This window comes from Hemitrygon akajei, chromosome 5 (assembly GCF_048418815.1).
Source record: "Hemitrygon akajei chromosome 5, sHemAka1.3, whole genome shotgun sequence".
In the NCBI taxonomy this organism is placed as follows: Eukaryota; Metazoa; Chordata; class Chondrichthyes; order Myliobatiformes; family Dasyatidae; genus Hemitrygon; species Hemitrygon akajei.
Window position 1 is genome coordinate 130,699,447 of NC_133128.1, and position 17,925 is coordinate 130,717,371.

At 47.0% G+C, this 17,925-nt stretch overlaps 1 protein-coding gene across 3 annotated transcripts in view; it reads left to right on the top strand.

Annotated features, from left to right (window-relative positions):
- The first annotated feature begins 733 nt into the window (after positions 1-733).
- The window catches only part of LOC140728172 (bifunctional purine biosynthesis protein ATIC-like), a 50,375-nt gene continuing 33,183 nt past the window's right edge, over positions 734-17,925 (top strand). Inside the window, exons 1-4 of one of the 3 annotated variants that reach the window (XM_073046475.1) lie at positions 734-788; positions 14,507-14,633; positions 16,747-16,823; positions 17,657-17,723. In XM_073046475.1, coding sequence (XP_072902576.1) covers positions 755-788; positions 14,507-14,633; positions 16,747-16,823; positions 17,657-17,723 — 305 coding nt within the window. In that variant the 5' untranslated portion in view covers positions 734-754. Of the gene's footprint in view, positions 789-7,510; positions 7,661-7,745; positions 8,046-14,506; positions 14,634-16,746; positions 16,824-17,656; positions 17,724-17,925 lie in introns of those variants that run through there. The other 2 variants (XM_073046476.1, XM_073046477.1) reach the window with 2 other exon arrangements.

Below are 17,925 nucleotides of genomic sequence, written 5' to 3' on the forward strand. Positions count from 1 at the left end.
TGCGTGATATGATCATGAGCCTCAGCAAATAGGATAAATTTATTGTAATTCGTAATCATGTGAGCAATGATAAGCAGGATACAGACAGACCCTGAGCTGTAACCCCATAAATGTCTCATTTAACCTCTTGTTCTAATATTAGGATGCTCTTCGCAAGTTAAAATCTATAACTGGTGGGAGGAAGGAGCAGGATAGACAGATGCACAAGGTTTAAAGAAAGATTTAAATCTGCATTGGATGTCAATTTCGCTAAGTGCTCGAAGGAAATATTAGGTTAGTTGACCAGAGTCTTTGCGAGAAAGTATGTAGAATGAGCAGCACTGTCCTCACTTGTTCAGAAAACCAGGAGGCCAAACAACAGTTAAAGCTTTGAGCAAAGTCCAGTAGTTAGAGTGTGCTTTATCTAAGATTTCAGTTTGGTGAGATCTTAAACTGGGGCACCAACCTTGTGAACATATTGACCCAGTGCCATTAAATTGAAGTTGGCAAGTTGGTGCTTTATAATCCTCAGCTAGCATCATCAGTAACAGGTGTTTTGTTAATAGAAGCACTTGTGATCATGTAATGCAAATACTTAAAAGTGTACAGAAATGATATCCTGGGAATGTCCGTCATTCGAAAGCCAGTGATGTAAATAAGGGAGAAAGGACATACGTGGTCAGACATTGGGCAAGCAGACCAGTGAGGACAGGGTTGGTTGTCCCCCAGGTCAATGAATCGTTGGCAGGATTGGAGTTCTGTGTGTGCAGGAAGCATGAACAACAGTGACCCATCAGGAACGCTAACTGGTAAGACCAGAATTCAAGGCCTAGTGTTTGGAGTCCTCATTCACCAGCATTGGTGAGTCCAGGGGTTGATGCCGAAGACTGAAGCACTAGGGTTGATCAGAAGGTGAGACGCGATGGCTGAAGTTCTGGGTCTGCGAGCCTACTGGGAAAGTCAAAGGCCCATTGTCTAGGAGTCTGAGTCCACTGAAAGCAGAATGTCCCAAAAGAGGCCTGTCCAGCATTTGCAGGACTGTCTGTATGCATGAGTACGAGCGAGGAAAGGGGCTTGGTTTGCTGTTGTTGTTTTGTTGTGTTGTTCTGTTAAACATTGTAGGCATGCTATGTTTGTTGTCGCAAATGCCACATTTCACCGTATGCTTCAATGTACATGTGATATGTAAATCCGAATCTGTATGTTTGAAGTGTCTTTTATCAGACGTAATATTAGAGCCTGAGAATTGTCACCTCATTATGATGGAGAGGCTCGTGAGTTCCTGAGATCCCGAGAGAGAGGTTGCCTGAAGTTTATCCTTGTGGAGCTCAGCTACTAGTAGGGTCACCCATGGTGGTAAGGTCAAGGGGGAGGTCTCAGACAAACAGCAATCCAACCTCTACATCAAAGGTGGAACTGGAGAAGAGTGATGACACGTCACAACGGCAGTGAAGGTGGAGGAAGGCTGCAGCAGTCCTCTTGCACTCCACTTCACTGGAGCCTAACCCAACCTGCATCAGCCTTCCCCATGTTAATCAGAGACGTTCTCCATTAAGAGAATCAACACTGACACCCTGGTAACACTGGACAACAAAGATTTTGCTTCCTGAATATTTTTGAGGTGTATTTTACGGATTTTGGGCTGCCAATCATGAAAATCACCATGGAGTTTCCCTATCATGCACCATTTTTTCAAGTCACCTACAGTGCATTTATTAATCAATTCATAAGTCAAGTCAATTAAAATGTTGCCCACAATGTAAGCTGAAGAGTCTTCTATCTTGTCTAGGCATGTCTAGGCATTTTTAGGCAGGGCAGACGCTACATGACAGGATAGGGTTTAGAAAGGCTATAAATTTCCATGAGGGACTTCGATTTTTGAGGCAGATGTTTCCCAGAATAACTGATACTAGTATTAGGGCAACTGGAATCCATTAATGTTGGCTAATTATTGTTGGACACTTAAGTAAGGAGCCTCAGGCACAGAGTCCTAATGAAAATCATCAACTTAGTTCAACTTCTAACTTAGTTGAATGATTGCAGTGTCAGCACCGTTATGCAATTAGTTCTATTCAATATTTAATACATTCAACACATTATCTCCAATGGAAGTGAATTTCCTGTTTCTCCAAATTCCTGTGTGATACAGGTAGACTGAAATTATATTTGTGCTCAGCTTCAAGCGGTCTATCATAAACAAAAAAAATTCTGAGGAAGCAACCCTTTCAAAAAAATTTGCACTTTTACAGATAATATACAGCAATTCAAAATGGCAGCTCACTACCACCATCTCAAGGCCATTTTGGGATTCTCTTCTGCCATCAAATTTCTGAACACTCCATGAACCCATGAATACCACTATTTTTTGCTCTCTTTTTGTACTTTATGTATTGCACTGTATTGCTCCCACAAAGCAAATTTCATAATATATGTCAATGATCTCACTCCGCACCAATCACAACTTTACCATCCAACCCACAGAGTGGCATACTGACCTCTACCTTGCTGAGACCAGGTGACAACTCTCAGACACCTCCTCATGCCTACCCCTCAAAGAGGACCCCACTCTGGACCATGAGGAAACTGTCTCTGACTCTATCACTGACCTCATCGACTCTGGAAAACTCTCTTCTACTACCACAAGCCTCATAGTTCCCTTACCCCACACCGTTTGCTTCCACCTCCAACACAGGATCCAGAATCCTGACTGTCCAGGTAGGCCCATTGTCTTTGCCTGCTCCCGCCCGACTGAACCTGTGTGCTCATACCTCGATTCCATTCTACCCTCCCCAGGGTTCAGTCCCTTCCCACCTACATCGGTGACTCTTCTCATGCCCTTGATCTCCTCAGTAACTTCCAATTCCCCAGCCCTGCCCACCTCATCTTCACCCTGGATCTTCAGTCCCTATACAATTCTATCCTCATCAAGGCCTCAAAGCTCTTCACTTTTTTCTTGACAAAGGAACCTACCAATCCCCCTCCACCACCCCTCCTCCGTCTGGCAGAACTGGTGCTCATCCTGAACAATATTTCCCTCAGTTCCTCCCACTTTCTCTGAACTCGACAGGTATCCATGGGCACCCCATCTATGCCTGCCTCTTCACTGGCACGTAGAACAGACCATGTTCGAAGACTTCCCTGGTTATTCTTTCCACTACATTAACAGCTGCATTGGTGCTGTTTCATGCACCCATGCTGAGCTCGTCAATTTTATCAACTTTGCCTTTAACTTCCACCATACCCTTAAATTCACTTGGTCCATCTCTGAGAACTCCCTCCCGTTTCTCAATCTCTCTGCCTCCATCTCTAGAGACAAACAGTCAACAGACAGCTTTTACAAACCTACGGTTTTCTCAACTATAGCTCTTCCCACCTTGTCCCCGTACAAATGCTATTTCCTTTTCTCAGTTCCTTTGCCTCTACTGCATCTGTTCTGGGATGCACCTTTCCATTCCAGAACATCAGAGATGTCCTCCTTCTTTAAAGAATGGGTTTTCCTGCCCTCTACTGTTGATGTTGCCATCATCTGTGTTATCTCCATTACCTGTCCTTCCACGCTCACCCCATCTTCCCGCTGCCTTAACAGTCCTACCACCCCATCACCTCCACATCTAACACGTCACCTTCTGCAACTACCGCCATCTCGAAAGGAACCCCACCACTAAACATATCTTTACCTGCCCCCCCCCCCCCCCCGCTTCCCAGAGGGATCGCTCCATCCACGATTCCCTTCTCCATTCGTCCCTCTCCACTAACCTCCATCCTGGCACTTATCCCTACAAGCAGCCCAAGTGCTACATCTGCCCATTCACCTCCTCCCTCACCTCCACTCAGGGCCCTAAACAGTCCTTCCAGGTGGGACAACACTTCATCTGCAAATCTGCTGCTATCGTCTATTGTGTCCGGTGCTCCTGATGTGGCTTCCTCTACATTGGTGAGACGCGTCGTAAATCGGGAGAGTGCTTCGTCAAGCACCTCCGCACCATCCGCCACAAGCGGGACTACCCAGTGGTCAACATTTTTCCAATTCCCATTCCCATTCCGACGTGTTGGTCCATGGCCTCCTCTTGTGTCGAGATAAGGCCTCCCTCAGGGTGGAGGAGCAACACTTAAATATTCCACCTGAGTGCTCTCCAACCCCATGACATAAATATTGATTTTGCTTTCTTGTAAACAATTCCGCCCCCCTCCAATTCCCATTCTGACCTTACCTGTCTCACCTAATACTTCCCCCTCCTCCTTCCCTTTCTTCCATAGTCCACTCTACTCTCCAATGCCTTTTCTCCAGTTCTTGACCTTTCCTCCACTCTCACCTCCCCCCACCTTATTCTGGAATCTTCCTCCTTCATTCTTGGTGCTGAAGAGGGGTCTTGCCCCAAAACGTCACCTTTCTAATCACTTAGCTGTCTGACCAGCTGAGTTCCTCCAGCATGTTGTGTGCGCTTCTCTGGATCTCCAGCATCTACAGAATCTTTCGTGTTTATGTCAGTGATAATAAACCTGATTCCGTTTCTGAAATTGGGATTCCGTCTTTGCCAGTGACACTGCAAATTTTAAAACAAAATTAAGTTCATTTTCCATAATGTAGAATGGGATTACTGGTCATGGATTCATCCCAAAACATTGCGGGTAAAACCCTCCCAACCACTGAGCATGAGACATTGCTGTAGGAAAGCAGCATCCATTATCAACGATCCTCACTACCCAGGCCATGCTCTTTTCTCGCTCCTGCCATCGGGTAGAAAATACAAGAACCTCAGGACTCGCACCACCAGGTTCAAGAACTGTTATTACCCCAATCATCAGGCTCTTGAACAAAAGAGGATAACAATACTCATTTAAGGATGCTTTTATCTTGTTATTTCATGCACATTATTATCGCTATTCATTAATACCTGCATTTGCAGTTTGTCGTTCATTGATCCTGTTTACAGTTACTGTTCTATAGACTTGCCAAGTATATCTGCAGAAAAAAGAATCTCAGGGTTGTGTGTGGTGACATATATGTACTCTGATAATAAATTTCACTTTGAACTCATTCTCCCCTTCCCCCTCCCCACTCTGCAATCCCATGTCTCTCAGGCCCCACCGTCAGCTCTTGGGTCCTTGGAGACTCCATCTGCCTCCCACTCCAACCCTCCTCTCTCCTCAGATACTACCAACCCCCTCCTCTCCTTCTGATCCTAGCTCCATTCTGGATCTTCACAATTCCCTCCGATCTTCCCCTCTCTGAGGCAGAACATTCTGTCCTCAGTGAGGGCCTCATGTTGTCCCCTGCACCTGCACCTCAGTGAGTTCCGTGCCCGACATGACGCTGAGCTCTTCTTCTGTTGCTTCTGTCTTCCCCCCCAGTACCTCCTTCTTTGACAAGAGCTCTGCAGCCTGCACTGATGACTCCTTCACCCAGCTTCAATCTCTGTCCTCTTCATGGACACCCGGCTCTGGATCTTATTATCACTAACTGCCAATGAGACATCAAACATCTCGTCTTCAACACTCCTCTCTCCAATTCTAACCTCGCTTACCTTGAACGTGCCACTCTCCACTCTAGCAGTAATACCAACCTCACCAACAAACCCACAGATAAGGCAGTCTGATCTCTACTTCGCTGAGGCCTGGCAGCAACTCTCAGACACCTCCTCTTACTTGCCCCTCGAACAGTAACCCAATAAAGAGAACCAAGCCAATTTCCTGCACAACTGACCTTATTGACTCTGGGGATCTCCCATCCACAGCCACCAACCTCGTAGTTCCTCACTCCACACCTCCCAGTTCTACCTCTTGTGCAAGATCCATAAACCTGCCTGTCCAGGTAAACCCATTCTTTCTGCAACTTCCTGTCCCACCAAACTTTGACCTGTTTCCTTCCCTTTGGTTCAGTCCCTTCCTAACTACATCCGTGACACTTCAGGTACTCTTGAACTTTTCAATGACTTTACACTCCCTAGCCCCGATTGTCTCATTTTCACTATGGATGTCTAGTCCTAATACACCTCCATCTCCTATCAGGAGGGCCTTAAAGCTCTCCACTTCTTTCTGGACAACACACCCAACCAGCTCTCTTCCACCAGCACTTTCCTCCGTCTGGCAGAACTGGCCCTCGCCCTCAATAATTTCTCCTTCAGCTTCTCCCACCTCCTTCAAACCAAAGGCGTAGCCAAGGGCACATGTGTGGGTCCCAGCTATGCCTGCCTTTTGGTTGGCTATGTGAAACAGTCCATGTTCCAAGCCCACACCACACCCCTCATTCTTCTGAATTCTAGTGAATACAGGCCCAGAGCCATCAAATGCTCTTCATATTACAAACCATTCAATCTTGGAATCATTTTTGTGAACCTCCTTTGAATCCTTTCCAGTTTCAGAATGTCCTTTCTCAGATAAAGGGGCCCAAAGCTGCTCATAATAGTCCAAGTAAGATCTCACCAGTGCTTTATAAAATCTCAACATTACATCCTACTTTTATATTCTAGTCCTCTTGAAATGAAAGCTAATATCGCATTTGCCTCCCTCCCCACAGACTCAACCTGGAAATTAACCTTTAGGGAATCTTGCACAAGGACTCCCAAGTCCCTTTGCACTTCATTTTTTTTATTTTTGCCCTCACCTACCAGCCCACCAACCTCCGCATCCGGCACATAATTCTCCGCAACTTCCACCCTCTCCAAAAGAATCCCACCACAAAGCACATCTTTCCCTCCCCCTCACTTCCTGCTTTTTGCAGGTGTTTCCCCCTATGTGACTCCCTTGTCCCTCCCCACTGATCTCCCTCCCGGCACTTAGACAAGTGCCAGCATCCAGGGCCCCAACTTTACCTCCAGGTGAGGCGACCCTGTGAGTCTCCTGGGGTCATCTACTGTATCCAATGTTGCTCATCCGGCTGAGTTCTTAGAAAAGTGGAAGGAGCTAACTTTTTTGATGTGATAATGCACAGTGTAATTTTAACTCAGTATCTGCATTGTTTGCCTAGTTCGCGATCCCCAGACTGTGGCCACGCCTCCCCCGGACTGCGGCCACGCCTCCCCCGGACTGCGGCCGCTCCTCCCCCGGACTGCGGCCACGCCTCCCCCGGACTGCGGCCGCTCCTCCCCCGGACTGCGGCCACGCCTCCCCCAGACTGCGGCCGCTCCTCCCCCGGACTGCGGCCGCGCCTCCCCCGGACTGCGGCCGCTCCTCCCCCGGACTGCGGCCACGCCTCCCCCGGACTGCGGCCACGCCTCCCCCGGACTGCGGCCGCTCCTCCCCCAGACTGCGGCCACGCCTCCCCCGGACTGCGGCCGCTCCTCCCCCGGACTGCGGCCACGCCTCCCCCGGACTGCGGCCGCTCCTCCCCCAGACTGCGGCCGCGCCTCCCCCGGACTGCGGCCACGCCTCCCCCGGACTGCGGCCGCTCCTCCCCCGGACTGCGGCCACGCCTCCCCCGGACTGCGGCCGCTCCTCCCCCGGACTGCGGCCGCTCCTCCCCCGGACTGCGGCCACGCCTCCCCCGGACTGCGGCCGCTCCTCCCCCGGACTGCGGCCACGCCTCCCCCGGACTGCGGCCACGCCTCCCCCAGACTGCGGCCACGCCTCCCCCGAGTCCGCTCTTCCGCTTGCGCCGGGTAGCGCCCACGTGTTGAGCTGGTCGGAACGCCGCGGAGCCGGAGCAGAGGAAGGACATCCGGGATGGCACTCAACGAGCTTGGTAAGCTGCTGCGTACCGCGACCGGCTGTAGAAGAAGCCGGAATTTGCAGGATGCCGCTGCTGATAAAGAAGCCGCGGGGAGGAGACTGAGAGCTTGCACACAGACTCCTGTGTACAACACTAACCTTTTGTGCGGCAGGGCACGGGCGGGAAGGAGGGTGCACCGAGCTGCCGGCATCTGGAATTGGCGAGAAGTCTGCACTCTTTCTGTGCACTTCGCACCGTTTTTGCATATCCCCCGCCAGCCTCCATCCGGGGCCTGGCGAAAGGTTTCCTAAGGAAAAGGAACGAAAAAGAGTTTTTGGTTACCGGGAAGTTGGGGAGGTTGCTCACTACCCCGGGCCGGAGAGGAGTTTGCATGCAGTCCCAAGTAGTTGAATAGAAGGCAAGGTTTGCACAGACCCTTGGGCTTGAAGTGGGGTGTGGACGTAAAGTGGTTTTGCGCTGGGTGGGAAGCAGTTACTTGATTTTTGAATGGGGGAGGGGCATACTGGTGAGTTTGCATGTGTCTGAAATGCTCGGTTGTTTGTACAGTTCCTGGAGTTTAGAGGGAATCGTCGGCAATAAAAAGATTGAAAAAGAAAAGAGAGAATCATCGGCTAGAATTTATTCCGTTTTCGTTTCTGAGTTCGGGTTCAGGAATGTGCAGGGTCACATTAGTGCCAATAGCTTTTCATTCAAAACACTGTTTAAAGCCTAATTGGAGTTGGGCATCTGTTTCTGGGCATGGTCCCTGGATTAGGATCAATTCACCAGGTGAACAGTACAGAATCACCCAAAGTGTTACATGAGGATCTGTGGCACAGATGAAAGGTGCCCTGACTTGAATATACAAGAGTGAAGAGTTTTCTAATTGAGGTGTTGGGAGCATTCCTCTTCAGACGAACAATGAAGGGTGATACCAGGCCACAGTTCTTTCACAGAAAGGGATGGAATGGGGACTCTCTGCTCAAGGGAGCAGGCTACTTTTGGAGAAGGGACAAAGATGAACTTTATTGCTCACCTGTACATCAAAACATTGAAGATGAGCTGGGGGCAGCCCGCAGGTGTCTGGGGGCAACCTGGTATGCCTTCAACTCAACAACCTTAACCCGTAGGTCTTGGAATGTGGGAGAAAACCAGAGTGTTTGGGGATCGTACAAGCTCCTCTCTGGCAGTGGCAGGAATTGAACCCTGATCTTCTGATTGCTGGAGCTGAAATGTGTTACGCTAACTGTTAAATTACTGAGCATTTTCTTCCTGAGTTTATGGGGGAACCATTGCCAGGAGGCTGTCACGGCTAGCTCCATATCGCAAGCATGAGAGAATCTGCAGACGCTGGAAATCCGAGCAACACACAAAATGCTGGAGGAACTCAGCAGGTCAGGCAGCGTCTACGGAAAACCGTATGCAGTCAACGTTTCAGGCCGAGACCCTTCCTGAGTCCTGTTTGCTCTTTTCCGTAGATGCTGTCTGACCTACTGAGTTCCTCCAGCATTTTGTGACTGTTGCTCCTTATTTCACCATGTTTCTCTTACAAAGTTAGATCATCTTGCTGGTTGATTGACTGAGAACCAACGAGGGTTTATGAAGGGTAGGGTGGGCCTAACAAATCCAGTTATCTCTCGGTCAACAGGTAATTAATTGAAGCACTGATGCTTCAAATAACAAGGACCTGCCCTTGTTATTTCCTAGACTCATGAAAGGCATTTTATAAAGTTTATCTGAGCCTGTTAACTAATGCTATTAACTTACACCACAGTAACTATGGCCAATTAATCTACTAACCCAGCAATCCTTTAGAATATGCAGGAGGCCCACATTCATAGGGTAAACATGTAAAGAAGGCAATCTTTTTCTTCTTTCTTTCTTTTCTTTAGATAAGGGTTAAGGGGAGGGGGGAGGGTCAACGTTATTTTTCTTACTATTTTATATTACATTTATTCTTTGTAATTTCTCAAATTTAATAAATTTTTAAAAAAACATGTAAACTGGTGGTCAGAATCGAGCCCTGGTCTCTGGAACTGTGAGCACCTAAGTGCTCTTTTACCATATTGTAATGTTGAAGATATGGGAATTAATGCAAAAGGCAGCCAGATTTTCAGGACTGGAACTGTGGAGTCCTCAGGATTTCACTGTCTTCTGCAGCTATTCACTATCAACGGACAGCTTGAATTCCTGGTGTCCATGATACAAAGATAGTACAGAAACAGTGTAGGACTAAAACTGTGGAAAACTAGCAAATGGGGTTCAACATAACAAAATGCAAGCCTTTCCAGAACAGGATAAACTGGAGTTACTCTACATCTGTACGTAAGCGGAGAGAAAAGAAATGTTTTTTTAATGTTCTGTTACTGATGTGTGCAAAAAGATCTGGGTGTGCTGGTTCATGAGATGGAAAAAGTAAATCAGAAAGTGAATGATATATTGAGCTTTATTGCTTGAATGTAAAGGGGTGTTGGTGAAATCTCCATTGGAGGACAGTGTATGAGTTTGGTTCCCGTGGTGTACTGGTGTGGCAGAGATTTACAAGATGGATTCCTGGGTATGATCATCCATTCCTGGGTGGCCGAGGAAATCTGTTCAGACAGAGACAAGATGAGGTTTTTACTGTGAGGGTTGTTGGTCTTCAGAACTTTCTTCCTCAAAGAGCATTGCGCGTAGCCAAAACGTTTTAAGGCAGAGATAGATAGGTTTTTAAAAAGTAACGGACGAGACTGGGGTGGGAATGAAAAGGTGTCTTGGGAGTGGCAATGTAGAGTTGATGTTTTGGTCAAGGCGGCCATGATCAATGGCAGAAGGATGATCTGCTATTAATTTGTACAAAACATCTGTAGATACTGATGGAGTGGATCTTTTCAGTGGCCATTGCAAGAGTGTGATGTCTTGGGGTAATGGCTTGGCAGTAATAGTTTCATGGTAGATCTTTGGATTCTCTGCAGCGGAGGTCAGTGAATAACGGAATTGGGTGGGGGTGGGGGGTGATGAGGCAGGGTTAGCCGTGAAGATATTGAATATTTGAGGGTTGGTACTGACCACTTCGCCATTTCAGTTATGTCTGTAGAATTTGAAGTGCAGTGGATAATCATTTAAAAAAAGGTCCTGCACGTTTTCACAGCTGAAAGCCTGCTGGCCTTTATAGCCCCCAGACTGGAGTACAATCAGGAGATGTGCCGCTACAAAGCCCAGCTTCAGCTAACTTGGGAACGTGCTTCACAGCTCCAGTAGAATTAGATCCTGATCTCTGGGTCTGTGGGTATGTAGTCTGAAAATTCTCCCCCGCAATCACACACGATTTCTTTCCCACATCCCAAAGCTGTGAAGGTTGGTATGATTGTCTGTCACTGGTGGGTAGATGAGTGGTAAAATCTTGTTGATAGGCGTGTAGGGAGAGTAGGGTAGTGTAAGACAAGAACAGGTGGAGGCACAGATAAGAAGGGGTAAGTTTTTTTCCCCTGTTGACTGTAAAGTTTTGGTATTTTCTCAATAGTAGTCAGGATGGAATGCTCCTGTCAGATGCGGGAATTTGGGATCCCTGACAGTTTCCCTGAAGACTGCATCTGCAGGGTGCAGGAAGCGCACCCAACTTCGGCTCCTGGCGGACCGGGTCAAGGGGTTGGAGCCCGAGTCAGATAGACTCGGGACCGTCGGAAGGCTGAAGATGTTATAGATGAGACCTTTGTTGAGGTGGCCACACCCAGACTACAGGCCCCAGGCGGTAGGAAGGTGACCACCAGGAGAGCAAGGGGATTAAGGCGTCAGTGCAGGGGCCCCTGTGGCCACAGCCTTCAACAAGTATACCCCTTTGGATGCAAGTGGGGGTGGGGAATGACACATCTGGGCATGGCAGCAGCCGGGCCAGTGGCACCATGGTTGGCTCTGACACTCAGTGGGAAAGGGTAAAGTTAGGCAGTGTGGTAGTGATAGGCGACTTGATAGAGGGACAGACAGGAGATTCTGTGGCCTTGAAAGAATCGCCAGGGTGCTAGAGTCCAGGATCTATTGGTGCAGCTGCAGAATATTCTCAAGGAGGGTGAGCAGCCGGAGTTTGTGATGCACATGGGTAGAAAAGGAGAAGAGGTCCTACGTAGTGAGTACAGGGAGTTCAGAAAGAGGCTGAAGGACCTCTGGACTACTCCTGGTGCACGAGCAGATTGGAATGGGATAATAGCATAGATGAATGAGGGGCTGAGACGGTGCAGGGGGCAGGGTTTCAAGTTCTTGGTTCATTGGAACCTTTTCTGGGGAAGGGGTGACCTGTACAAGAGGGGTGGGCTGTGCCTGAAAAGGAGGGGCACCATATCCTGGCCAGGAGGTTTGCTAATGCTACACGGATGAGTTTAAACTAGTTTTGCATTGGGCTGGGAACCAGTGCACCAGGTCAGGATAGGACCGGAAGGTTGATGTTAGGGAAAGTATTGAAAGGCAAAATCGAAATAACAAGTATGATGGGTTGGATAGTTTGAAGAATGTATACTTTAATGCTAAGAGTATTATGGATAGGGGTGATGAACTTAGAACATGGATCAGTACATGGAACTACGGTGTTGTAGCCATTACTGAAACTTGGTTGTGAGGGGGGTCAGGGAATGGGTGATTAATGTACCGGTTTTAGATAAGATAGAGAAGTAGGTAAAAGTTGGGGGGAGAGGGCTGGGAGTTGTTCAAGGAATCAGGGACAATATCACAATTGCACTCAGGGGAGACGTAATGGAGGGTTCAGACACCGAGTACATTTGAGTAGAACTTAAGAAGAGGAAAGGCACAATCACACTAATTGGATTGCACTACAGACCCCCCCCCCCAATAGCTGTTGGGGCATTGAGGAACAGGTATGCAGGCAGATTAAGGAAATGTGTAAAAATAACAGGGTTGCTGTCATGGGGGATTTTAATTTCGTAGAAACATAGAAATCTACAGCAGAGTACAGGCCCTTTGGCCCACAATATTGTGCAGACCGTGTAACTTTCCCTAATATAAACTGCAACCTTCTTAGTGCAAGGGGTTTAGATGGGGGCAGGATTTGTTAAAGGTAATCAGAAAGGTTTATTAAATCAATATATGGACAAGAAAAGGGGCTATACTTGACCTAGTGTTGTGTAATGAGCCTGGTCGGGTGACTGACTTTACAGTGGATTAGAAGTTCAGGGCAAATTGAGAGGGCGTTAAGCAGAACTAAGGAGAGTTAATTGGGAACACTTTCTTCTGGCAAGTCCACATCAGACCTGTGGAGGGTGTTTAAAGATCAATTGCACAGAGTACAGGAAATGTATGTTCCTGTTTGAAGGAAGGACAGGGATGGAAAGGTAAAAGAGCTTTGGATGTCCAGAGAAGTGATGAATTTAGACAAGAAAAAGTATGTAAACTTCCAGAAGTTAGGATCAAATGGAGCATGAGGATTACAAAGAAGCCAGAAAATAAGTAGGGAATTAGGAAAGTCGGGAGAAGCCATGAAAAGTCCTTGGCAAGTAGGGTTAAGGTGAATCCCAAGGCATTCTGTACATACATAAAGAACAAGTGAATAACTAGAAAGAGGGTAGGACCACTCGAGAATAAAGGGGGGAACATTTGCTGGGATGTGGAGAATGTGAATGAGGTACTTAATGAGTACTTTGTTACAGTATTTACAAAGGGAAAGGACATGGAGATCAGGGCTGAGTGCGTCAGTGTGTTAAGGCCTTTAGAGTTTCCGTAAGAGTGTAAGGTGCATAAATCCTTGGGAGCTGATGTAAATTATCCCAGGTTATTGAGGGAACCAAGAGATGAGATTGCTGTTGGCCTTGTCCAGTGTCTAGGCACAGGCAAGGTCCCGGAGGACTGGCGAGTGGCTAATGTTGTATCCCTATTTAAGAAGGGAGCGAGGGAAGATCCAGGAAATGATAGACTGGTGAGTCGCACATCAGTTGCAGGGAAATTGCTGAAGAAAATTTCTTAGGGATAGGGTATATGAGCATTTGGAAAGCCATGGCCTAATTGGGGAGGGCCATCATGGCTTTGTGTGGGGCAGATCATGTCTTACCAACTTGATTGAGTTTTTTGACAAGGTGATGATGAGAGAGATTGATGAGGGTGGGGCAGTGGATGTTGTCTGCATGGATTTTAGTAAGGTGTTTGACAAAGTCCCTCATGGGAGGCTCAACCAGAAGATTTAAAATGTATGGGGTTCACAACAAATTGGCTGTTTGAATTCAGAACTGGCTTGCGCCTGGAAGACAGTAGTGATTAAAGGGACTTACTGGAGCTCTGTAATTAGTGGTGTTCGGGAGGGATCTGTGCTGGGACCTCTGCTGTTTGTGATGTATATAAATAATGATGAAAATATAGACGGGTGGGTTAGCAGGTTTGAGGATAGTACCAAGATTGGTGGAGTTGGGGATGGTGTAGAAGATTGACAAAGAACACAGTGGGATATAGATCACCTGCAGATATGGGCAGAGAAATGGCAGATGGAGTTGAACCCAGATAAATGTGAGGTGTTGCACTTTGGAAGGGCAAATACAAAGAGTCAGTTACACTGTTAAGGGCAAGACCCTAACAGAGTTGCTGAGCAGAGAGATGTCGGGGACGGAGTTCAAAGCCCTGTTATCTCCCGGCTGAAGGTGCTTGCAGTTCTGCAGTGGCCAGCAATCGGTGCCGTTGCCTAGAAGCTGGGTGTTCACAACCTGTGGAGCATCTGTAGACTACTGGCAGCTTATGCTTGGGTAATGTGAAATCTGATTTTTAATGACCAGTGTTATTAAGGGTCACAATATAACAACAGGTGTCTGCAGTTTGGTCATAGAACAGCCATCCTCTGGCTCGTAGTGGAGCAACGCTTTGAAATTTACGGCCTACTGCTCCTGACACTCATCTAATTTTGCCTTTCAGCGTTGCTGAGCGTCTCTGATAAGACGGGTCTGGTGGACTTCGCCAGGAGCCTGGTTTCGGTTGGCCTCTCCCTCGTGGCTTCTGGTGGCACAGCTAAGGCGCTGCGAGATGCTGGACTCGCTGTCAGGTGAAGGATGAGCGACCTGAGCAGTTCCTTAATGCATGGTTGGGCTTAGATACCCGAATTGGAACCTGTAATGCCCTGTGATCAGATAGGTATCTACTTAAACCAGGAAGTATAAGGAATGATTCAATAAGCTCTAAAATTAAATTATTGGATTAAATCAAAATATACAGATTATTTCTTCCAATTTGGAAATGTTCAATAAAAACGACAATTATTTGAAAATCATTTCAGATTTTATTAATGTTGCACCAATTTGTTTTTCAAACATTTATCTAATCATCTTCAGTGAAAGAGAATTTCCTTAAAATGTCTACTCTGAGCTGAAATGCATCAGTTATATTGGTCATCAGTGCTGGGTGTTAGCTGCAAGAGGTCCCTCTGCAAGTTTGGGAGAAGAATTAGCTATGCTTTTAAAAGGACAAAAGGCTACGTAGTCCATTTGCTTCCATATGTAACATGGTGGAATCATTCACACCAGAAATGTAGGGAACAGTATTAGTAAGTTTGCAGGTGATACGATAATTGACGGTGCTGTTGACGGTGAAGAGCAGGGTCCTGGGTTACAGAACGACATTTATCACTGGGTTACAACATTCAGCATTTGAGGAGGCAAGTCGGACTGAACAGTGGTCGGTGGAAAGAAATCCTGATGTGTGCCTTTTGGAAGCTCTACAAATGATGGGATAGGCATCAAGAATGGCTGTAATGAAGGGTAGAGGGACCTTGGTGTGTATATCTGTAGCGTCATAAAGGAGGGTAAATGGTGAAGAAGGCACATGGGATGCTGACTTTCTTTAGCTGGGGCACAGAACATGAAGGATCTGGTGACAACTTTGGAAATCTTTGATTAGGCAGTGCCTGTGATATTGCATTGCAGTTTTAGCTGTCCCATCGGAGGAGAAGATGCAGAGAAGATTCACCTGTGGCAAGGAGAGACTGGATAGGCTGGGCTTGGTTTGCTTGGAGATTAACGAAACTAATACCTCGGGTCAGTAGTTTTGTCTTGTATATAAATTAGGTTCATGTCTGTGAGATTTTAGAAAAATAAGAGGGGACTTGATTGAAATACATAACATCTTGGTTAGGTGTTGTGAGATCATCTGATGTGAGAAGGTGCTTTTTCATGTGGGAGAATCTGGAGCTGGGGGTCACCCATATTAAAATTCAGGGAGCCATTTGAAGCAGGCGTGAGGTAAAATATTTACCCCCTGATGATTGTGGACGTTTTTCGTTCAAAGCCGTTGACAGTCTTTGAGAATTTTTAAGTTGGATGCTGGAAGTTTCGAGGGGCCAGGTGTAACTGCAGAGTTGAGGTTACGGTCAGATAAGCCGTGATCATATTAAGCTGAAAGGATCACAGTGCCCATTCCTCTTGATTGCTCATGGACACAAGAGAGACTTCTGCAGGTCAGGCCAAGGTGAGCAAAAATGAAGCAAGGCTTCAGTATGCCACAAAGGGACAGTTGAGAGAGTTGTGACCGCCGGTAAAGTTTGGAGTTGTTCCATTCTTTGTTTTCGTGCCAGTTCATTTTTTGCACTCCATGTTTGAATCTGTTGCAATTAGAACCGTAGCACCATGTGAGCGTGCTGTGCAATGTATTTGTATCAACGGTTAATTACCCTTTTTCATAGTGCAAAGGTATTTCTTTCTTCAGTGGTATCCCTCATGCTGTTGAGGTGTTCTCCAAACACTCCATAGTCCCTACTTAAATCAGGTCACTGTTGTAAAACAAGAAATGTGGCTGCTGAATCCTGCACTGACAGCGGTGCTGATCTTGCACTGATGGATGATTAAATACTGTTTGAAAGACTTGGCTGCTCCAAACCAATGTAGAGCCATGGATTATCTTCATCAGCTTGACAGGAGAGATGGTTTCAGTTTTCAAGTCCATTGCCAAATGAAAACACATTTGATATTGTAGCACTCTGTTGGTCTGGGGTCTTTTTTTTTGTGCTCATCTCTGCAGCTGAACTGGAAACCATAATCCTCTGAAGCTGTGGCTGACTGCTTGGATATCTAATTCAGTGATGGAGCTGGACACGTATGCCATCCCGTGTCACAGAGTTGTCCAGCTCTGTCGTTCATTTAGTGTCCTTTGCTTTATTTTTCAAGGGATGTGTCGGAGATTACTGGGTTTCCAGAAATGTTGGGCGGACGAGTGAAGACTCTGCATCCAGTGGTGCACGGAGGTGAGCGATTTCACCGTGTTTGTGAGGGTGGAGGGGTGAAATACTCTGTACAATACAGATGATTATTAAAGCTACCTACTTGCCTACTGGAGCTTTGCGTTATCCTTTGAAGATCTGTGAAGTAATGCATCTCACAGTCAGACTCCATCAAAGTTCAAAGGAAGTTTATTATCCAAGTACCTATATGTCACCATCTACCACCCTGAGATTCATTTTCTTGTGGGCATTCAGAGTAAAACAAATAAATAGAAGAGAATCTGAAAAACTACACACACAGACTGATAAACATACACGTGCAAAAGAAGACAAATCATGCAAATAATAAAAAAGTGAATTAATAATAGTCTATAGGCTGTGGAATCAGTTCAGTGTTGAAATGAGTGAAGTTATCCGCACTGATTCAGGAGCCCGACGGCTGCAGGGTAATAGCTGTTTGTGAACCCGGTGGTCTGCGACCTGAGGCTCCTGTATCTCCTTACCAGAGGCAGTGGTGAGAAGAGAGCACGGCCTGGATGGTGGGTGTCCTTGGTAACCTGTCTTCTGAGTTCCTTGAGACAGCTCGCATTTTCAAGTGGATGACCTTTCTGAGTACAGTGGGAGCTTTTAGGGCTGATTTTGGGACTGCTGACCATCTTCCAGTGGGAATGGAGGCTGGGCTGCAGTGGGAAACTGTTGACGGGTTGGACCCAGTGTGCAAAGTATCATTGGTGTGTTCATGCTCCCTGTCCTCTCTGCCCTTTTAGTTAACATTGTGTAAATATCATATTAAACTGAATAGCCATTGTGTTGGATTGGCTGTGCATGAACTTCTATCCTTGTGTTTCCCTGTTTAGGCATCTTGGCTCGGAACATTCCAGAAGACAAGTCTGACGTTGCGAAACATGGTTTCAGCTTGATAAGGTGAGGTGGCCATGTGTTGGAGAGCTACAGAGGGAGCATGCCCTGAGGGTAATGGTGCCGTTGCTATGATACTGGATGGTGGTGGTGAGGTAGCATTGGGAGATCTTGGTTGAGGCCAATAACCCACCCCGTTCATTTCTGAGGCTGGAAAGAGCTTTCTCCCTCCCTCCCTTTCACAGGGGAATGAGGTTGGGGCCAGCCC